At 32.6% G+C, this 22,747-nt stretch overlaps 4 protein-coding genes across 5 annotated transcripts; 3 read left to right on the top strand and 1 right to left on the bottom strand.

Annotated features, from left to right (window-relative positions):
• Nucleotides 1-1,565: 1,565 nt before the first annotated feature.
• Nucleotides 1,566-3,982, top strand: LOC123890344 (putative pentatricopeptide repeat-containing protein At5g37570). The gene has a single exon (XM_045939936.1). The coding sequence runs from the start codon at nt 1,762-1,764 to the stop codon at nt 3,403-3,405; it is 1,644 nt and encodes a 547-aa protein (XP_045795892.1). The 5' UTR covers nt 1,566-1,761; the 3' UTR covers nt 3,406-3,982.
• A 1,309-nt stretch (nt 3,983-5,291) lies between these two features.
• Nucleotides 5,292-7,161, top strand: LOC123890345 (secoisolariciresinol dehydrogenase-like). 2 transcript variants are annotated; one of them, XM_045939937.1, is made up of 3 exons: nt 5,295-5,570; nt 5,858-5,903; nt 6,206-7,161. In XM_045939937.1, exons 2-3 carry the CDS (start codon nt 5,869-5,871, stop codon nt 6,996-6,998), a joined length of 828 nt encoding a protein of 275 aa, XP_045795893.1. In that variant the 5' UTR covers nt 5,295-5,570; nt 5,858-5,868; the 3' UTR covers nt 6,999-7,161. The 2 variants fall into 2 exon arrangements, with proteins under 2 accessions (XP_045795894.1, XP_045795893.1); XM_045939938.1 differs by having other exon boundaries at nt 5,292-5,903.
• Nucleotides 7,162-10,445: 3,284 nt separating this feature from the next.
• On the top strand, nt 10,446-11,886 carry LOC123890343 (short chain aldehyde dehydrogenase 1-like). The gene is made up of 2 exons (XM_045939935.1): nt 10,446-10,631; nt 10,725-11,886. The coding sequence occupies exons 1-2, from the start codon at nt 10,612-10,614 to the stop codon at nt 11,542-11,544; spliced, it is 840 nt and encodes a 279-aa protein (XP_045795891.1). The 5' UTR covers nt 10,446-10,611; the 3' UTR covers nt 11,545-11,886.
• A 6,482-nt stretch (nt 11,887-18,368) lies between these two features.
• Nucleotides 18,369-22,660, bottom strand: LOC123890342 (programmed cell death protein 2). The gene is made up of 10 exons (XM_045939934.1): nt 22,281-22,660; nt 21,456-21,539; nt 21,226-21,359; nt 21,040-21,137; nt 20,123-20,211; nt 19,933-20,041; nt 19,479-19,630; nt 19,330-19,400; nt 18,820-18,934; nt 18,369-18,709 (listed from the first exon to the last, which is right to left on the bottom strand). Exons 1-10 carry the CDS (start codon nt 22,494-22,496, stop codon nt 18,536-18,538), a joined length of 1,242 nt encoding a protein of 413 aa, XP_045795890.1. The 5' UTR covers nt 22,497-22,660; the 3' UTR covers nt 18,369-18,535.
• Between the last annotated feature and the right edge of the window lie 87 nt (nt 22,661-22,747).

The following is a 22,747-nucleotide window of genomic DNA, read 5'->3' as shown; positions in this document are numbered from 1 at the left end:
AACACCCCACTCCACAAGAAAATTATTTGAATTTCCATAATCCGTTTCAAAATTGGCATCTTAAAATAGGACATGAAGAAAATTGGAATTGAGCTCAAATCCGAATTTAGTAGTATATCACTCTCCCTTTGATTTGAGACTAACAAACCTATTCCGCCAAGAATGCAACTGATGCTCAATCACCTCCGCCACAGGGTCCCAAGTTGATGCTTTTCTAGGATACCTGTAGTCCAAAATAAACAAAAGGAAGTTTTTCCACTTTACAGTCGAGGAAATTAGCCACCATTTGTACCACATCATCGCTAAGAGCACCTCTAGCGCTGAGTATTTCAACTTGTTTGCCAGTGTGGAGTACAATACTTTAAGAGGGGTTTGAACATGAAACTTTTAGGAGTAGAAGAGTTAAATTAATACACTTTAAAAAACAATTTTTTATCAATTATAAAAAATTCACATTTTTCATATTTTCCAAAAACAGGTACAACTATTTTTTTTTTATAACTAGTACTATTATATATTATTAGTTTTTGTTGTGGGTGAGAATCAATTCACTGACCTCCTTATCACTTCACTCTTTTTCATCCACTGTTTAGGATGATTACGTTAGAATAAAAAAACAACCTTGATTTCTTTTAATATGATGATTAAAGTTAGAATTAATTTTTTAATTTTTATAACATTATTAACTTTTTTTAATTCTAACCAAAGTTATAATTAAAAAAATTAATAGTGTTATAAAAAAATAAAAAATAATAGTGATTAATGATTTGCTTCTCAAAATTTATGTCCTATTTATATTGTTACGTATTACTCCCTCAGGTCTATTTATAAGAAACACTTTTGGAGAAAAAAATTTGGTGATTTTTATAAAAAACTTCGACCAATATTCAAATGTTTTAAATGTTTGATTTCAATTATGCCCTTATTTATTATGAGAGATAATATTAAAAATAAGTAAATTAGTTGAATTAAAAGTATTTAAATAAGGATATACATAAAATAAGTTTAAATTTAGTTTAAATTTAGAAGAGTATTAAATGAAAATAACTATTTATAACGTGTTTTTTTAGTCTGTGCAATTTTTTTAAAGTGTTTCTTATGAAAATGACCGGATAGAGTACTTACCTAATTAGAGCATCCATAATGGAGATACTCATTTTTTAGTACTTAATTGGGCTCCACGTATACATATCACTCATTTATAATTTTTTAATCAATCCCTCCAACCCAACATCTCTTAAAAAGTTCTAAATAGGCCTATCAATAACACATTTCACCAATAATTATACATCTTTATAAATGAGACCCACAAAAACAAAATAGGTATCAATGCTTATTGTAGAACCGGTACCTATTAGGTACTCAAACAAGTATTGCTCCAATGATAGTACCTAATAGGTACTACACCATTGGAGATGGTCTTAGTACCCTGCAAAATTTATGTCTGAATTTATTTTGGTGTTTTTTGTCAATTTATGTCCGAATTTCTAATGAGTTTAATTGTTGTGCACCGTCGGTGTAATTTTTTTTACACAAACATCCAATGACGCGTTGCCAAATCATTTAATGAATGAACACATCATGTGTTTTTAATTACCATACATAATATGTCGGTATATTATTGGACGCACTTTACCCCAACTATGCATATAAATTAAATTCTTTTCTAATAGCCGTAATTTAAACTCCAAACACCATTGTTTTTGTAAAATTAACCTTTTATGAGAGACAGAATTTGAAGTCCCGCGCCAACTTCTATCTATGAGTATCCATCAAGCACGTTCAAATGCAAACATATCAACCCTTCTCAAAGCTTGCAAGAGAATCCAACATCTTCAACAAGTTCATGCTTCCATTATTCATAAAGGCCTTGATCAAGACCAATTCCTCATTTCCAATTTCATTTCAGTTGCCAACACACTTTCCACTTCCTCTATCTTCTATTCCACCGCCGTCTTCAACTGTGTTCTTAACCCCTCCACCTTCCTTTGGAACACACTCATCAGAACCCAATGTCAAAACAGTTTCTTTTCTTACACCCTCGATTCTTTTGTTCGCATGAAAGCAGAGGGAGCTTTTCCCGACGGTTACACTTACCCTTCTGTCATTAAAGCATGTAACGGAACATGCAAGGTTTTTGTAGGAAAATCGGTTCATGGCTCGGTGTTGAGGTGTGGTTTGGAACAGGATGTGTATGTGGGTACAACTTTGATTGATATGTATGGTAAGTGTGGGGAAATTGGCGATGCTCGTAAGGTGTTTGATCGATTGTCTGACAGAAATGTGGTTTCTTGGACTGCTATGGTTGTTGGGTATGTTACTATTGGGAATTTGGTTGAGGCAAAGAAAGTGTTTGATGAAATGCCGATCAGGAATGTAAATTCATGGAATGCTATGATTCACGGTTTTGTCAAAGTTGGAGATTTGAGTAGTGCTAGGGGTGTGTTTGATTCTATGCCGAAAAAGAATGTAGTTTCTTTTACGACTATGATCGATGGATATGCTAAGGCTGGTGATATGGCAGCGTCGAGGTTCTTATTTGAACAAGCTGCGGAAAAGGATATTGTTGCCTGGTCTGCTTTGATATCGGGGTATGTTCAGAATGGTCAGCCTAATCAGGCGTTGGAGGTTTTTCATGAGATGGAATCAATGAATGTGAAACCTGATGAGTTCATATTGGTTGCCTTGATGTCGGCTACTTCTCAATTGGGTCATTTAGAAAGGGCTAAATGGGTTGATTCTTATGTAAGCAACAGCTCCGTTGATGTTCAACAAGACCATGTGATTACAGCACTTGTGGATATGAATGCAAAGTGTGGAAACATGGAGAGGGCATTTAAATTGTTTCAAGAAATGCCTAGAAGAGATTTAGTCTCATATTGTTCGATGATTCAGGGGTTTTCAATTCATGGGCATGGGGAAGATGCTGTGAAACTATTTGATATGATGTTGAAGGAAGGGATAATTCCAGATGAGGCGGCCTTCACAATTGTCCTGACAGCTTGTAGTCATTCTGGGCTTGTTGATAAGGGTTGGAATTACTTCAACTCCATGAAGGAACATTATGGCATTAGTCCCACACCTGATCACTTTGCATGTATGGTTGATCTTCTAGGCCGGTCCGGGCAATTAAGGGATGCTTATGAACTTATAAAATCAATGCATGTGGAGCCTAATGCTGGTGCCTGGGGTGCACTTCTTGGAGCATGTAAACTAGAGGGTGATTCAGAGTTAGGAGAGACTGTTGCTAATCGACTTTTTGAACTTGAGCCTCTAAATGCCGCTAACTATGTGGTGTTGTCTAACATTTATGCAGCAGCAGAGCGATGGAAAGATGTTTCCCTCGTGAGAACTACGATGAAGGAAAGAGGAGTGTGTAAGATACCTGCTCTCAGTAAACTTTAGTCCAATTCCGAGTTATTTTGGTTCCATATATGCGATGGAAAGACGTTTCCCTCGTGAGAACTACGATGAAGGAAAGAGGAGTGTGTAAGATACCTGTGGATGCCAACTGCCGAGGATTTGTATGCACACAGTCCATTGTTGATGCAGTTAACATTCATTATATTTTGAATACATCTAGTAGAAGTTTTATGATGTTGGGGACAGATTAATTTGATTTCTTCATGATTGTGAATAGAAGATTATTGAAACAGATTGTAACATGCCAATGGGATCTCTATTTATGTTATGATTCAAAATGACATATGAGACAATACACCAAGCAACATAGAATTAGTTATGGAAATGGAACAAATGGCAATTGATTTTAAAATCAAGGAATCTCTAACAGAAAATATTCATTGGTAGTGAATAAATAAATAAATAGAGCAATGATTGTCAATGATTAATTAGTATGTAGAAAATTGATGAAAATTCCCTTCACTGCTTCAGTCTATGTGCAAAGGAACGCCGTCTGTAACTGGGTTCCCTTCTATTAATTTTACCTTTCATATTGTTCTCTCCAATTTCATATCCTTGGATTCATAATTAAATTTGCAATCCTCCATCAATTACATTCTTATTTGAGGGAACCCTTACGATGGTGCTTTCATCGTTGAACTCTATCTCTTCCATGGCCTACTATCATATCGACGCGTTGGATTGTAAAATCATTAAGCCACTGTTTGGTAAGTCCAATAAGCTAGCTTATAACTTATTGGACTAGTTTATAAGCTTGTTTGATAAAAATGTGAAGTGTTTGGTAACGAGTTTCTCTAACTAGCTTATAGCTTTTTTTGATATGCTATTTCAAGTAGCATATGAGCTTATAGCTTATAGCTTTTTCATTTGTTTCGCACAATGCAAGCCATCTATTGATAGCAATTTTTTTGATCTTGATGATCATCAAATCTAATAAAATATTTATGAAATTATTATATATAAATATATAAACATGATACAACAACCTAACAAAAAAGAATATAATGGCAATGTTTCGTTAAAAACAAAAATACAATACAAAAGATGCAAACAAAAAATATAAGAATAACATGATAAACAATGCAAAGATAAAGAGGTCGTTTGGTGCACAGAATAAAGAGACGGATATAATAACCGTACAATATTCTGTCTCAATCCAATGTTTGGCAAGACAACATGGGTTCTGTTTGGTAAAATTAAGCTACAAGCTAGCTTATAGCTGATAGCTGAAAAGCTAGCTTATAGCTGATAGCTGAAAAGCTAGCTGATTGAAATTAAAGTGTTTGGTAAAATTAACTTTTTAAATGATTGATAAATATAAAAAGACATAAAAGGATATTTATATGTAGTGGGTAGTTTTTGTTTTAGTTGGTAGTTTTTTGTTTTATAAAAAATAATAAAATTAAATTAAAGGTTAAAAATGGAAAAAATTGTAAAAAACTATAAGCTATAAGCTCAAACGCTACTTGAAATAGCATCTCAAAAAAAACTATAAGCTCGTGAGAAAAGCTTTTTACCAAACACTTTTATTTTTTTCAAACAAGCTTATAAGCTAGTCCAATAAGCTATAACCTAGCTTATTGGACTTACCAAACACACCCATGATATAATAAGTTAATCCTGAAACTTATCATATCTCGTTTCTCTAGTTAAAAATCTTATCATAAATTTGACCACTTGCTAGACTTTTAAAATCTACTTATTTCTATCATTAGTTTCTTGTATACAAAATATTGTGACAGCATATCCAACCTAGTAAAATAAATCATTTTTACTGTCACCTTATCTTCATTGGATCCTTTTTGTTACTGTATGTTGATAATTATTGTAATCACCTTGTCTATATATGCCTTTATGGCAAATGAATGAATACCAATTTTCCATCAAACATTGTCTTCTTCATCTTACCCTAAGCTGTCACATTTGAGTCTTTACTCCAACGAATTCCAAATTTTCTGTTACAATTATATACTTCAATTGTTATTTATTTAATAGATTAGGTGACCAAATTTCCTCAGATACTCAGAACAGAAGATGATAAGATTCCAACTTAATTATTCTTAGTCCATAGTGGGAGCTAATTTCGGCTTATTACATTGGATGATCAGCTGGAAAGTGGATCAAGACACATAGCCAGACAAACTAATGTTGGAATTTGTGATTAATTATTATTTTTTAAATTAAATATTACTACCTTTGTATTAGCACTTCTTGGTTGATATTGATAGCATGGAATGAATGAAACAAAAAAACATAGAAAAGACTAAATATTTTCTTAATATACGGTCCTATAAAATTAATTAATAATAAAATGAGAGTGACTTTGGCCTGCATAATTGGTGCTATTAATTAAGCTCGTTTTAACATTCTAATATACTGATCCTTTCTACCTTTCCTTCATTTTCTCATAGTTTTCTCTCATTTTCTCATATAGATATAGATATCATGGCAAGTTCAAGCCCCGCCGCAGTCAGCAGAAGGTATGCTTCATGATCTTAACATTTATAGTAAACACGCATGTTTTTATTCGGTCAAAATAACTTATGTAGAAAGTGTGTGAGTTTATGATGACTTTGTCATTTCATCTATGTACGAAAATAAACTTAAAATCAGATGCATATTTTTTTTTTTTAAAATAATTTGATGCTGTATGTAGATACGAAATAGTAAAGTAATTAGTCTCTAAGTTTGACGTCTCTTCAAGATTCTGCGTTTAGATTCAACCAATAAAATGAATTGTGTAGGAATTAATTAGGCCTAGTGACTCTTTTCTTCTATGCAGACTGGAAGGAAAAGTGGCGTTGATAACCGGAGGAGCTAGTGGAATCGGCAAACGCACTGCAGAGATATTCGTAGAACAAGGAGCCAAAGTAGTGATCGCAGACATCCAAGACGAACTTGGACACTCAGTTGCTCAATCCATAGGATCGTCAACATGTTTATATGTACACTGCGATGTCACTGATGAAAACCAAATCAAAAACGCTGTGGACACAACTGTACAAACGTATGGAAAACTCGACATCATGTTCAACAATGCTGGCATAGGTGGCCCTAACAACTCTCGAATCATTGACAACGATAAAGCAGATTTCGAACGTGTACTAAGCGTCAATCTCACAGGTGTTTTCCTCGGCATCAAACACGCAGCACAAGCCATGATCCCAGCTCGTACCGGTAGCATTATAAGTACTTCTAGCATAAGCTCTTATGTTGGTGGTGCTGCCTCACATGCTTATTGTTGTGCAAAGCATGCTGTGGTTGGTTTAACTAAAAATGCAGCAGTTGAACTCGGACAATTTGGGATTAGAGTTAATTGTTTGTCTCCTTACGCTTGTGCAACTCCTTTGGCAACACAATTTGTTGGATTGAACGACGATATGCTTGAAAGTACCATGAGCTTGTTGGCTAATCTTAAGGGTGTGACATTTAAAACCGATGATGTCGCAAATGCAGCACTTTATTTTGCTAGCGATGATTCGAGGTATGTGAGTGGCCATAATTTGCTCATAGATGGAGGGTTTAGCATTGTTAATCCATCCTTTCACATGTTCCAATATTCATCAGAGTCTTGATTTTGTTTGCTATCATGAAGCAATTAATAATTATGAAGAAGCTAGAATAAGGAATCATATTAGCTTTGGTTGTTATGTTGTACTGTTGCTACAAATGCTTAGGCTTCTTCTGTAACTTATGCTTTGGCTTTATGAGTCTTTGACAAGGTCCTATTACTTTTGATTCTTGGTGGATCTAGCTTAAGACAAGTGCATTTTTTTTTTGGAACGATCAAAATCACATAATTTGTTTATACTTTGCTGCAAAATCAAATAACTTGTCCACAATTCATCACATTTTAAACATCAGAATACATCCCTAATGTAGTTAAAATTTCACCTTTAAAGATGAATAAATGGGAGCACCAGAGTTCGAATTTCGGTTTCTGCAATATCCATGCCAATTAAGTTATGCTCAGAGGGGACGAAGAAGAGTTGTACTTACTAATTAAAAGACAATATAAGGGCCTGCAGGCCTCGAATGCAATAACAATTAATTATTATTTGTCCCTTTATTTTATTGTAAGTTTCATCTCTTTGTATAAATTTTAATGGAAAGTGGAGATTTAACATGGCATTTTAACATGCTCCTCGTGTTATAGATGAGAAGATCCACACATTTGGATAGGTCCAAACAATTCTACTGCACATTTGACTATAAACATGGCAAAGTCTAATGTGCACAATATATGGTTTGATCCAAAAGGAAAACGACAATGTGAAAATTGGAAATGGATTAAATATATACTTTTTCATGTAGAAATATCATATTTAATTCCTAGTTATTATTTAAAGTATTTTAGCTAATTTTTTTTGTTTGAAGCAAGCTCATTTATTATTTATTTATTTATTTATTTATTTTATCTTGGATGAGGTAAATCCACTTAAAATAAACTTAGAGATCCTTAGTTCGAACCCGGATCATGACGTCCGACCTAACAATTTCGGCATTTTTTGTCAGTTGAGCTAGGACTATGGGACATTATTATTATTTTTTACCAATCGTTAGTTAAACTTGGTATGCAGGATCACGGTTCGATCTCCCACAACTGCGATCGGGATGAGGTTTTTTAATTACTAATATAAAATCTAAATTGAAATTTATCATTTTATAAAAGTAAAAAGGATAGTGAACCAAATGAGAATCTATCTCGGTGCATCTAGATCCATAAAGTAATATATCTCTTAGTTGGGATCCTCTCTATTTTGTATTCTTTCTATTTCCTTCATTATTATATAGTTTTAGAAATATAAATGTGAAAATGTGATATTAAATGAGTCAAAATCTCTTTTATCCACTTCAAAATATTAAAAAACTTTGGTAATGATAAAAAATAGAAATAATAGAAAATGGTGCTCACGTAGGGTGGATTATTGTTCTGGATTGAACTTTTAACCGAGTCAAATCTAATATCACATATATTAGTCTATCAAACAATCCTTCACAATTTTATGAGAGATATAATTCACTCTAAGTTAACCTCTACTTTAAACTTATACCGACTTGAGTGTCAGAATAATTTTTATAAATACACCTCCCTTTTTATCATTGTTAAGTTCACCTCAGACAACAGCCTCAACCTCCACCACAAATATTTTTTATAAATACACCTCCCTTTTTATCATTGTTTGAGTTATGTTGGCAACAAATATTGAGAGAGAGGTAGAGTGGGCTAATAATACAGATCTAGAGTTTAGACTTTAAAACAAGACCCCACCAAACCAATAAAGCTAGCTGGATGCAGCGGAATAAATAGTAGCGGACCACCGGGGGTGTTGGTAGACTCATACTTATTTCATCACTCTCTAAATTCATCACTTTGGATAAGCCTAATCAATCGTAGGGAGAGAACTAAGAAAATACGGCCTTCGGTCCTATATATAAGAAACATTTTAGAAATTTTTTTTGTCCTTTTTATAAGAAACACTCTTTAAATTTATTCTTTATTAAATAGATAATCTCTTATATACCCTTATTAAATTGTGTAAAATGCAACATATTCCAACGTTATGCATTAATTACACAAACACATTCTCAAGGTTAATTTTCGAATAACACATAACATTTTAGAAATTTTAATAAAAAAATAAGCCTCCTTAATATGTGTGTTTTTCTCAATGTGTTCCTTATATATAGGACCGGAGGGAGTATTAATACATTTATGTGTAATGCGCACAAACATAATCAAAATCCTAGCTCATTGTAAATCGGAAAAAAGGAAAAAAAATCAGAATCCGTTTAAGGGAAAGGGGCCCAGTAATTAAGAATCTAACTCAAATTCTCCTGAATAATTTATCCTAGAAATTTACTAATCACTTGATCTAAAATTAATACTTTTTTAATAATTAGTTACTATTTATAGAAGACGAATTAAATCAATCTAATTGTTGTATCATTTTATGTTATGTTGATGATTATGGGTTCAAGTGGTTAATAAGCTTCACCAAAAAAGATGGATTTCGGGAGAACCCGGGTTCGATTTTTGGGTGGAACAATTTCTTGGTAGACTTTACTTACCTCGCGATCGAACTCTGGACTATTAGGGTCATTTCCCCTATGAACCAAATGATTATAAACCAAAAAAAATAAAAAAAATACTAAATCTACAATTTTTACAATGCGAAATTACAACCTATCAAACTCTTTCACATAATTGCAATTTTTTACAAGGACTAAAATTGCAAACCATCTCAACTTCAATTTTTGCACGGAAAAATTGAAAACCCTCCTCCGATGACTCACAACTACCCTAACCCTAAACCTATAAGAATAGAGTTGTTGTGGTGAAAAAAACTCTATATAACTCTTCATATTTATAATAACATTCTACCTCTTATTTCTTCCAAATACTCGATGTGAGACTTCTTGGATGAATACACACTTTGACACAACATATCATCTCTTCATCCAAAATCTCACATCTCTTCGCTTTGCTATCAACTTCATATTCACAAAGGAGAATATCATCATCATCATCAACAATATTTGCAGAAGGACAACTCTTGAACTTCAAAATAGCCATAACACTCTCTTCAAATAATCACGCAGCTTCTTCCTCCCTAGATCAGAACCTTTTGCTCTGATACCACTTGTTGGGTCACGAGGAGGTAGCCGGGGATCATCCACATTGGGTTTAAGAACAACTCTACAAGTGAGTTGTACACTACACTTTAACCAAAAACTTTAAGGTGTTAGGTTTATGGATTCTCTCACTTATAAAGTGTTCAACCTCCACTTTTCTAAACAATGTGAGACTTAACTACTCACTAAAATCCTCTGATCAATAACTATCAATCCAACAAGCGAAAAAACTCCGGTTAAATCCACATATTTGCATTTAGTAACCGTAAATAACTATCAATCAAAGTTTCAACATGAAAATTGAAAGTTACGATTAGTAGGTTAGCTAATTCCACTGTACATTGACCTTTTATTCTAAGCATTGCTGCTATTCATTAAAGAGTACTTGTTTGTAGTTGGAACTGTTTAGTCGGTAGGTTTCATATTAATAGTATTCACAACTTGTAATCAATTTCCATTTTTTTCACTATAAATTTTATCATTTCTTCATTCACATTTCCTAACAAAATTTATAGAAGTTCCGCAGCATCAATTTAGATCAAATCCTCTTCCATGGCTTCAATTGCCAAAAGGTATTATAATATTTTATACAATAAAGTATTGAATTCTTAAACTATATATGTGTACAAATCAAATCTCAAATGTTCAAATCTATCTTTGTGCAGGCTTGAAGGAAAAGTAGCAATAATAACAGGAGGTGCTAGTGGAATTGGTGCTGCCACTGCTAAACTATTTGTTGAACATGGTGCCAAAGTTATCATTGCTGATATTCAAGATGAATTAGGCCAATCTCTTTGCAATGAACTTGCCACAAAAAACATTCTCTATGTTCATTGTGATGTAACTAATGAATCAGACATCAAAAACGTGGTTGATACCGCGGTTTCAAACTACGGTAAACTTGACATCATGTTTAATAATGCTGGTACCTCAGATGACAAAAACAGAACAATTTTGGATTATGATAGTGAAGCTTTCAAAAGGGTATTTGATGTTAATGTTTATGGAGCTTTCTTGGGTGCTAAGCATGCTGCTAAGGTAATGATCCCACAAAAAAAAGGTGTTATTCTTATTACTGCAAGTGTTGCTACAGCAACTGCTGGTGAATCAACACATGCTTATTCATCTTCAAAGCATGCATCAGTTGGACTTATGAAGAATTTGTGTGTAGAATTAGGACAATATGGGATTAGAGTTAATTGTATTTCACCAGGAGCAATTCCAACTCCAATTTTAACAAATGCATTGAATATGAACAAGAATGAAATGGAGAAAGTTTTGTCCTCAGTTGGTGTTTTGAAAGAAGCTATTCTTGAAGTTGAAGATATAGCTAATGCAGCACTTTATTTGAGCAGTGATGAATCAAAGTTTGTGAATGGAGTTAATATTGTTTTGGATGGAGGTTATAGCACTACCAATATGTCATTCACTTCTGCACTTATCAAACTTTTGATGAATGGCAACACCAATCACATTGATCAGTAAGAAATTGAATTGGATCCTTTGCAATGGTTGCACTATAGTATGCCTATTTTATATATAGGTCATATTTATATTTATAGATACATTAAAAAAATAAGACATTTAAGTATTCTCTTTATTTTTGTGTGGGTTTTATTAGCCAATTATAGGGTGAAATATATAATAGACATTCCCTTTGATGTGCTACTAGTTCTTGCATTTGTGGTGACTTAACTATCTCGGTGCCAGGTCTTGAACCGAGTTCCTCGAGCTTCAGAATTCACTCCTCAACCAAGTTACCTCTATGCATTATCAATGAAAGTAGTAATAAAATAAGAACCCATGGATTTTATGTGGTTTCTATAACATCTTGTACACCTGTTTTCTATCTTCTCGTGAAAGTAATAATAATCTTTTCTCCTTAGGATTTGAAATTTAGATTTATTATTATAGAATAGAATATTTGTTATGTAACAAAAAAAAAAGAATATTTGTTATAATAATTTTCCTGTAATTATTAATTATTGTATAATACTCCTTCCGGTCCTAAATATAAGAGAGAATCAACTTTTTAGATTCATTGATAATTCAATGTATTTCGTCTATAATATAGACCAAATACATTAAATTGTCGATGAATCTAAAAAATGAATTTTCTCTTATATTTAGGAGCGGAGGGAGTAATTATATAGTTGACCAAACAATTCTATATATATTCTATTCACATAATAAGAAAAGCAAGCATTTTATTATCTTACATGGTATCAACCCTAATCTATCCCTCTCTCTAAACAAAAAATACCCACGGAAACACGTGCAAGCCTTAAACGCAAGCCTTCTTCTTCGTTGTGCAAACCCACCGCGCCGACAACGAACCTTCTTCTCCGATTATGTTCTGTTCGTGCTCCGATGGTGTTTTGTTCGTGTTCTGATCCCTCTCGCCTACAGAGTTGTTCGCCATTATCTTATCTTACACTTATTCTTTTAATTCTTAGCTCAAATAAGTTTAACTATCCAACTCACTTCTTTCAAATATTCTAATTAAGTTGTGTTAAAATATCTTGTATAATTACAAGTTTTTTAAGTGAGCTAAGTTAGACATCAATTTGTCACGCAGACCGAGTTAGACTAGACCGTTAAAATGAAAGAAGAACCGGTAAAAATATTCACAAAAAAAACAAAGTTATGGACAATGATATTGCACATAGGCTATAAAACTACGGCCAAGTCTACCATGCACAAGCTCCTTATGTTGTGCATGGTGGGCAAGTAGTCATTTATGTCATAACGAATACGAATTTTATAAAATTCACCGTTAGATTGAAAGTTTATATCATATAGATCATCCATAAAAATTTTGAATTTTTTTGAAAATTATTTGATATGTTATTGAGACTCATCAAAATTAACGGTTTATGAGTTTTTATTAAATACCGTTAATTTTGATTGGTCTCAATAACATATCAAATGATTTTCAAAAAATTTCAAAATTTTTATGAATGATCTATATGATATAAACTTTCAATCCAACGATAGATTTTATAAAATTCATATTTATTACGACATAAATAACTACTTGTCCACCATGCACAACATAAGGAGTTTGTGTATGTTAGACAAAGCCTAAAACTACGGGCAAAGCTCTAAAGGTCATGTTGCTTGTTTTTGGTCAACAATTATGTGGTAGACAAGATGTATTTGTCAATGGGCATGTCATGTAAGCAACTGTAACTGCCAAACATGTCACATTGGGGATGTGGATTACCTTTGGTGAATTTTTGTCATGTTTCCACAGGAGAGATTCTAGTCCGTTGATCAGGCTCATATCCAGTACTACGTTGTTATGGTTAATTTGAAAGGTGTGGAACAAATCTAATGTTCTTGAGTATCTATCCGATGGTAAAAGAGATGGACGATTCTATAATAAAGTAATTTTTAGTGATTCCTTTTTTAGATTTAACTCCTTGTATGTTTTTTCGTCAATATATAAATTGTCATGAATTGGTCCAAGTGATCTAAGGATATTGATCTTTGATCGGGGGTTCGATTCTTGAAATTTTTTTTTTCTACCCCAACAATTGTCAATCTACCCCAACATTAATTTTGAATGGACGAATTTGCCCTCATAGATAAACTAAAATCCTGAAGAAAAAAATTTGGTTACCGGAACACTTTGAAAAAAAGTGTTCAGGTATATACAATTTTTCTAATTTTTTTTTACCTGAACACTTTGAAAAAAAATATGTAGATATGTAAAATTTTTCCAAATTTATTTTGATACCTACACACTTTGGAAAAAAGTGTTCAGGTATGTAAAATTTTTCTATTTTTTTTGTTACCTGAACACTTTGAAAAAAAGTGTGCACGTATGTAATTTTTTCAAATTATATGATAGTTTATGGCATAGAACAAAAATGAGACACCTATCAGAAGATCACATGAATCAAATTTTGTTGAAACTAAGAATTCCATCACGTTTGGTCATCATAAATCAGAACTGAAATTTTAAAATCTATGAAATAACATTGCACAAGACATTGATTAAATATATCAAACACCTTGTGTGCAATGATGGACACACACACACAGATCGGTGGGTATGTGAACTTTATGACATGTTTGCAACTTGAAAACCATAAAGCCAATCTTAACACGGCCAATGCTAGGGTGGGAGACCATGACATGTCTCTCACCGGTGCACCATATGATATGTGGATTGGATTGAATGTGTACATGATATTATGGTGTACTGTCAGTATTATATTATTTATTAATTTTTTTGAAAAAAAAAAGTTTTCAATTTTTCCGGATAAAATTTTTCTATTTTTTTTTGGAAAAAAAATTTTGGTTTTTTTTTTCGAAAAAAAAGTTCCAAATTTTTAAGGAAAAAAGTTTCGATTTTAGAAAAAAACAATTCCGGAGTCTTTGCTGAACAAAAAAGTTTTCGTTCTTTTTTCAAAAAAAAAAGTTTCGGATATTTTCCGAAAATAAAGTTTCCGATTTTTTTTCTGAAAAAGATCCAATATTTTATTCGGAAAAAAAAGTTTAAAATATTTTCTATTTTTTTACTCTTTTTTGTATCGACAATAATTTTTAGGTGAACATTTCGAAACTATTTTTCCCAAAAAATCGGAAATTTTTTTTGGGAAAAATCTGAACTTTTTCCATAAAAAAACAAAAACTTTTTTTTTTTGAAAAATATCCGAAACTTTTTTCCCGAAAAAAGAACGGAAAATTTTTTTCCCAGAAAAACTCTGGAATTGCTTTTATGTGAAATCGAAATTTTTTCCCCCAAAAATTAGGAACTTTTTTTCCAAAAGAAAAAATCGAAAATTTTTTGCCCGAAAAAAAGATAGAAAACTTTTTTCCAGAAAAATTTAAAACTTTTTTTTTTCAAAAAAATATAAATAATATAATACTGACAGTACACCATAATATCATGTGAGGAACATTCCAATATATAAATAAAAAGTAAAATATTTAAAACAAAAACCAAAATTTAGATTTGTACGAATGAGTAACAGGTCGAAAATGAGTTTTGATAAGAAAATACAGAACTTCATAGCCGCCACCTCCACCTTAACCTAGTTTTTTTTCTTGATCTACCCAGGAGGGGTGGTTTTAAGGTCAATTTTTGACCCAAAATCACCCCTCATAATTGTTTTTCCTTTTCTTTTTATTTAAATAAGTGATCTTCACATTGATCAAGTTTTTCTTTTGTGTTTTCTTTTCTGTGATTTCACCGTCTGAGTGCGGCGTTGTGTTGTTCGTCGTCTTGTGCGACGTTTTTGTTGTCCCGTATTGTTGCGGTGTTCATTTGATTTCTATTGAAAAGATCGGCTTCAGTCAATTACAGATTCAACCAATGATTTGGGCTTCAACGCGGCAGATCCGGAGGCATGGATACTTCGGTGACTTTAACTTTATCATATTATTTGTTGTAGGCATTTTGCCGTTGTATGCTATTAACTCGGATGCTGTGAGTTTTGTTCGCAGATTCATCCTTTATGTTTTTAGCGATGTTGATTTTGTGGTTGTATTTGATGTAATCTATCAATTTGAATGAATGAATATCATTTTGTTATTGTCAAAAAAAAAAAAAAAATACAGAAATTCAGGATGGAGATTGAAATTTCAGATCAGTATGAACGTGATCGAATGTGAGGATCGAAATAAGATATAACGTATGAATCCTTAACATGAGATATAATATTCGGAAGGAAAATTGAAAAGCAAAAAGAATTAGAAAAATTTTACCTGAACACTTTTTTTCAAAGTTTGTAGGTAAAAAAATAAATTTGGAAAAATTTTACATACCTGAACACTTTTTTCCAAAGTGTGTAGGTAACCAAAAAAAACATTTACAGAACACTTTTTTCCAAAGTGTTCCGATAACCAAATTTTTTTCTTCAGGGTTTTAGTTTATATATGAGGGTAAATTCGTCCATTCAAAATTAATTTTGGGGTAGATTGACAATTGTTGGGGTAGAAAAAAAAAAATTTCCGATTCTTGACTCATCCATATAGATGAGGCCCGACCCAGAAGTAAATGCAACAAGCTCTGTGGCAGCGGGCCTCTAAAATTTGAAGGCCTCAGATTTTTTTTATGGGATAACAACATTAGTAAAAGTGGGGGTGTAAAATTAATATATTGCTGCAAAAAATAAAGGTCTAACTATTATGCCCAATCCCTAAAAAAAAGGAAAGAAACACCCAATTTTTTTTGACAAAAAAAAACACTGCTAACAAAGTAAAAAACAGAACAAGTGAATTAAAAAAAAAGCAATTATAAGAGGTTACTTTTAAAATTTTATGTTAATTATAAAAAAAATTATTTTCTATGTTATTTGCAATTTAAAATTGATGATGATTTTAGTCATAGAAAAATGTTGATGATGATTTTTTTTTAAATTGTATTGATTTTTTATTATAAGAGGTCACTTTTAAAATTTGCATGTGGTCTCTTAAAACTCGGGACCGAACTCGGGACCGACGTTGCAGATACTCTAACTTTTTTCATAAAAAGTTACTCCTTGGAGCTTGGATCAATTAACTAAACAACATTGCTGCTTTTAAAATAAAATAAAAAAGTTTAAACAACATTTATAAGCTGCAATTCATCTCAATGTATTCCACCACCACTACCACTATAAAATCAAGCACCCTATGAGAAATTAATAGTTATACACCCATATTTTAGGTGGCGTTTAGCATGGTCCAGGACAATATTGCTATCTTTGCCAAAAATATGACTGGTATAAATGGTAGAGATATGAGAATGGAAGAGGGTAGAGAGAGATAGGATCACTGTCATTAATTAGGTGTATTTGACCTATTGTTATATGTGTGAGCTTCATCAATCCAATGGTTATAACAAACTAGACCATGGTGGTCAAATATTATACTAGACCATGCTCACAAAGTTAAATGCCAAATCAAATTAAGTCATTCACGTTACATCTCAATGACTAATCTACATCTGATTCCTCTTATTCATCACTACCAACATTATCCCTGTCTACGCACATGTGCATAATAGACCACCTTATCACATGTATTCATCACTAAACATTAATTAGTGTGTGTATAATTTGTTGAGTTTTTTAGAGTGGTTAATGCTATTGAATTTTGTTTAATGCGCATAAATAAAATAATCTTACATTATACACAAAGTATTCTCCTACACATTTGTACTTTGTTTTCTTTCTCTTAGAACATCTCCAATAGTAATATCACTTTGTGTATCATACATTATTAACAAGTGGTCTCTACAATGTCATGTAATATTTATGTAACTCATACATATTTTGCTCCAATAGTGATACCATTTTTTTGAGTATCATGCATTAATAACAAGTGGTCCATTCTATATTTATTTTTTTATTTTGTCTAAGTAAAAATAAATTATTTAATTTAATAAATACGTAGATAAATAAATTAATAATTAAATATAATGAGAAATACACATGACAATAAATAAAAAATGGTGAAAAATCCATATATATGACGGGAAATATATGATAAAAAATATAATAATTAATTTTTATTATTATACTGATTAGGATCCATTCGATAGAAAACAAATAAAATATGACTTGAGAACAAAACAAATAAAAATTGTGTAATATATAGAATAATATGAAATATCATCAAATTATACTACAAGAAGAAAAAAATCTTTTCTGCACTGTTGTTGAAGAAATTGAATAAAAACTTATGAAATGAAAGGCAACAAAGAAATAAAACCTTCCTATAGTAAAAAAGAAAAAAAAGATCTAGTCATTGAATGTCAACGGTAATATTTTGACATATATGGAAGCTAATAATAACATTAAACTGATGATACGGTACCAAGAGATCTCATATCTAAACTCAAAACACTAGGTATATTTGATCTAATAATTTTGATATTTGTGAGTTGAACTAAACTTGTGAGTTTGATATTTTCTGGTACTTGATTTAAGACCTTTACTAACACTTGTACTAAACTTTCACATGTTTTTTGTGATGTGTGATGCAAAGGTGACCTGATTCCCTTAATTATTTGTCCACACTGCTGGTAAGCATTTTGGTTAGCTACTCCGATAATTCAGAATTTGACCGTGAAATAAATAAAATATGATTAAAAATTGTTTCTACTAAAAATTGAATCTAGTATCTTGTTTACACTGATTAGCATTTTGGCAGCACATGATTCATGCTTGATTAATAATATTAGTTAACCGTATAATGTAGTAGTTGGATTGATTAATGTTAACCGCATAATATAGTTGAATTGAATGACATGACAGGGATGTTCGATCATTGTCTAATTTGACAAATTTAAAAGTTAAAATAAAGCTTATATCTGCTACGGGGGCAAAATTTCTTCCAACAGACGCAAAAATAAGCTTATAAATTACACAAGCACCTGTCATAATCCAAAATTGTTGGGTGAAGCAAATGTAGAAAATCTTATCCCATACTTCTGACCTAGCCTGGGAAAAACATCTTTGCTTAGAGCTCAAAAATTACACTACTGGGGTATTGGGCAGGCAGAAGGTGAATAAAGTTGAACCCAAGCATATTCATGCTTGTAAGGCAAACTTGCTTCACACGAGGCTTCACATGCATACACGACGATCGACGCCCAATCCAAAGAGTTCACTTCATTCTCCACCCCAAAATAATACAACAGCTGTGGCAAAATCTGGAAAATCCAAAATATTAACAACGCAGTATTATCAGAAGGAAACAGAAAATACTTGGTTGACCAAACAAGAGAAATGGCGTTACGTGCAGAATAACAATAATAAGTACCTGAAATTCACAACACATGGATCCACCACAATAGATGCATTTAGGGATATCATCTTTGGATGGCCGACCACTTAAAATGGGCCATATTGGCTTAGAATTAGAATTCCGATAATACCTGTTTTTATACCACAAGTATCAGAGTATAATTATGCAAAAATGAATACAGAAATATATATTGATAAAATCAATAACATCATCAGGTTATACACCGATGAATTTTGTAATACATATCTTAATACATGATTATCAAAACAATGCACCTTCGATAATCTATTTTCCAACTGTTTGCAGATTATCGGAGTATGCAAATTTAAAAAGTTGATATGCCTCAAATGATAGGTTAGATAGACATAGGCAAAGAATAATTTTCCTGGTTTCCGTTTATTTATCTTCTAGAGCAAGATAGATCCTTTTGACAATATTTTTCTCCAATTCAGTTCAGAAAATAATCTGTCACATAAGGCAGATTTCTAAATCAGTTGAGCACTTAAATTACTAAACATTAATCACCTCAAGACTTGTTCCGGGGCTTTGGCAATGCGTTCCTGGAAATGGGCCCAACTCTTTTTATCATCATCACCCTATTCACACACAATATAATTAGCAAATAATACACTTCAAAAAAGTAATATAATCTTAATGAATAACCAATATAATACCTGAAAACTATCCATGAGTGAATTCATAGTGTCATCACTCCTATTCCTCAAAATCAAGGAATTAGCTAATGTATTATCCTCAGATTTGTCTACGTTATACTCACTTTGATCTTCAATGATCTCAAATTCAGGCCACGTGCTTTTGTTTCCAACTGTATAGTAAATGATCTAACATGTTAATTAACAGGAAGCTAAATAGGAGGTATCATAAAATTTTATATAGTAACCTCTAATATAAACTAGTAATATATTTTATATGGAATGGCATCAAGCATGTTTAAAATTTGTTACAGATACACTTTTCATTTTCTTTTCAGGATTAGATCATTATGTCCGAGTACTAATATGATTTGGATTTATAGTTTATTAACTGTCTAAAAAAACGAGTAACGTTTTGTTATCAACAAGAAGCAAAAAATCCCTGCAAAACAGAGAAATTTTAAACCACTGTGACCTTTGCAAGACTCCAACGACGTGGTTCCATTTTTGTTGGGTCCAGAAAGAGGTGAAGAAACTTTTATTTGCTGGCAAGCAATTTTATGACCCGCACGCCAACTCAGGGTCTGTATGTTGAAAGAGGAAGAATGTTATAGGAATCAAATTTATGGAGAGAAAACTATTAGACACATAAGCAATTCAGATACCTGGTGTTTCTCAGAGCAATACCGCACTTGTTTGCAACTACTGCAGAGCTTGTCTCCTTTCCAGGTACCACACCAATCACATAGAGCAGCTGAAAGTAAGAAAATATTCTGTCAGAATAGAGGTAGATTTGCAACAAATCAGTGTTGTTCGAATTTCACCACGTTGCAGTGCTATAGCACCACCATAGCCATTAGCCGCCACTTGACAACACTTGGTACTAAATAGCGTATCACATAACAATAGCAATTTGTTCCAATTTCGCTATGCTATAGGACTATAATGCCGCTATTTGACAGCACTGGAACAAATCCATTTAATCAGATTGCATACATGTTCTCCAGCGCCTAAGTCAACAAAGCGAATTGCTGATCAACATGACTTGATAGCAAGCAGTTCAACATTGGTTATACATTAAGCAAAAATAGCTGTAGATATAATGGTAAGCATGACAACAAGTCAAGAAGACAATGTGTGCAGTTTGTTTAGGGTAATCAAATTAAAGTTTTTAAATTTAAGATTGAAATGTGACATCATATTAATTTGTTTTTTTTTTAAACAACATCATATTAATTTGTTGGCATTAGCATAAAGATGGATAACAAGTAATCCTGACCAAATTCCTCAACTCTTTCTAATTCCAACAAGACAATTACTATTTACTAGTACAGACACTAAGAAGGCTTGAAAATAAAGACCTGAACTGAAACAACAATCTATCATTGACCACATCAAAGGACCTCTCAACAATTATGTACACCTACTTTCCTCGGGGCAAAAACCACCGACAATTAAGCATTCATCAAAGTGGAACACAAGGAGATTATTTTCAGCAGACATAAATGGTCTTACATAAGTGTGAGATGAGATTATTTTCAGCAAAATGAGACAAATATATTATGATGATGAGTAAACCAACCTCCACTTCCAATAGGTTTGTCGCTTCCATCATATTTGGGGCATTCACTCGAGTAAAAAGGATTAATGCGAGGTAACTGGCAACGGAAAACCTTCACACTTCAACAAATCACCATACTATCAGATATCAGCGGTAAAATGAACTAAGAAGAATGGAAAGCTTAGTTCACAGAGGATGATCACAAACCTTCTGCTTAGTTTCTCTGGATTGCGTTTCCATTGCTCATGCTGATCTCTAAGAAGACATGTCATGGAAGGACACATGAAAACAAATAGCATCCGGTGAAATGTACTTTCCTTCTCAACAACTGGTGCATACACCTATCAGTTCAAAGGTTTCATACAATTTATGATGATCCAAGGTAGGAATCAAACAATAACCTCATCAAATAATAGTTCAAAGTGTTAGCTGCATACCTGAAGCACAAATTGCAAAGGGTCTCCACAAAAGTCACACACAGAAGACTTCCCTGATGGAATATTCAGAGGGTCAAGCCAAGCCTGTTTTTCATACAATGGATCATATAACCATTAGATACAGAAACCCGCTTTTATTCAATTATAAAATCTATCTATACAAAGAAAAGTTTTCTCCAAATGCTAAAATTTCCCTCTGATTCTTTACCTATTCTAAAACAAAATCCCTTAATGATATGTGGAAGAACACTACACATCCACAAACCAAAAACCCTAAACCATATCACTAATTTTGCAAGGGGTCTTTACTGGTAATGCTTGTTTGAATTAGCTTAGTTGAGCTTATGTATTGACAATTTGGCATTCGCACTTGGGAGACCGTTTGAGAGAGCTTATCGAAACAGCTTATGAAATGTCCTTAAACTCTTTTTAGCTTATTTCTATAAGTTTTTCAAGATGAATTATGCTACCAAGTACCAACACACTCTACTCTCTTTAACTCACTAAATTTATGTGGGGCCCACATAATTCAGCTGAATCCATCTGAATTAAAAGAGTGTGTTAGAGAATATCTAAATAGCATTCATATCTCCATGATAGCTTACACATGATCAATTATACGATAAGCATTTATACTTTAAGTGATTAATTAAACTATTTACCCAAGCAGGGTCGTAATTGAATAAAACAATGTCGAAGCAAAAAAAAAACTTACACATAATCAATTATATGATAAGCAGGTATAGTTTAAGTGATTAATTAAGCTATTTATCCAAACAGGGTCATAATTGAATAAAAGAATAGAGAAGCAAAGTGTAAAAGTACCGGGAGTCCTCCAGCTTTGCTTGGGAAAAATTGACGGGAAAGAGTGAAACTATTTTTAGGCTTTTCAAGGAAACCAAAAGTGATAGGTTCAAGTTCTTCATCATCAGAATCATCAAAATCATCATCAGAATCAACATCTTCATCTGCAAATTCGTCATTATCCATTCGAATAGCCTTGAACTTGTTGACAGAATCTCCAATTGCATCAGTGTCCATATGTGGAGAGAGAGTAGAAAGAAGCGATGATATGGACGGAGTTAACGGCGGTTGGAAGAGAGGGGTAGCGGCGCAAGCTGCTAAAGGGATTAGGGTTTGTGTGATACAGTTAAGGCGCGAAAGGTAGAGAATGCCTTTAGCTACTTCTGCACCGTTGGATCAATCCGTCAAATCCGCCAGAAGATTTCAGGGTTTTAATAGAGTTTAATGAAGATGCACTGACGGTGCAAAATAATTTTACACGATCATCC

This window comes from Trifolium pratense, linkage group LG6, assembly GCF_020283565.1.
Source record: "Trifolium pratense cultivar HEN17-A07 linkage group LG6, ARS_RC_1.1, whole genome shotgun sequence".
In the NCBI taxonomy this organism is placed as follows: Eukaryota; Viridiplantae; Streptophyta; class Magnoliopsida; order Fabales; family Fabaceae; genus Trifolium; species Trifolium pratense.
The sequence above is the reverse complement of the archived record's forward strand: the minus strand, read 5'-3'. Positions and strand labels throughout refer to the sequence as shown.

What these genes read in the sequence shown, in the direction of transcription:
- LOC123890342 (XM_045939934.1), bottom strand. Translation starts at nt 22,496, where the DNA reads ATGGACACTGATGCAATTGGAGATTCTGTCAACAAGTTCAAGGCTATT. An exon ending in ATTGCTCTGAGAAACACCAG is followed by an intron (nt 20,042 to 20,122) that starts GTATCTGAATTG and finishes TTCAACATACAG; the next exon opens with ACCCTGAGTTGGCGTGCGGG. An exon ending in CACTCATGGATAGTTTTCAG is followed by an intron (nt 19,401 to 19,478) that starts GTATTATATTGG and finishes GTGTGTGAATAG; the next exon opens with GGTGATGATGATAAAAAGAG.
- LOC123890343 (XM_045939935.1), top strand. Translation starts at nt 10,612, where the DNA reads ATGGCTTCAATTGCCAAAAG. An exon ending in ATGGCTTCAATTGCCAAAAG is followed by an intron (nt 10,632 to 10,724) that starts GTATTATAATAT and finishes ATCTTTGTGCAG; the next exon opens with GCTTGAAGGAAAAGTAGCAA.
- LOC123890344 (XM_045939936.1), top strand. Translation starts at nt 1,762, where the DNA reads ATGAGTATCCATCAAGCACGTTCAAATGCAAACATATCAACCCTTCTC.
- LOC123890345 (XM_045939938.1), top strand. Translation starts at nt 5,869, where the DNA reads ATGGCAAGTTCAAGCCCCGCCGCAGTCAGCAGAAG. An exon ending in CCCGCCGCAGTCAGCAGAAG is followed by an intron (nt 5,904 to 6,205) that starts GTATGCTTCATG and finishes TCTTCTATGCAG; the next exon opens with ACTGGAAGGAAAAGTGGCGT.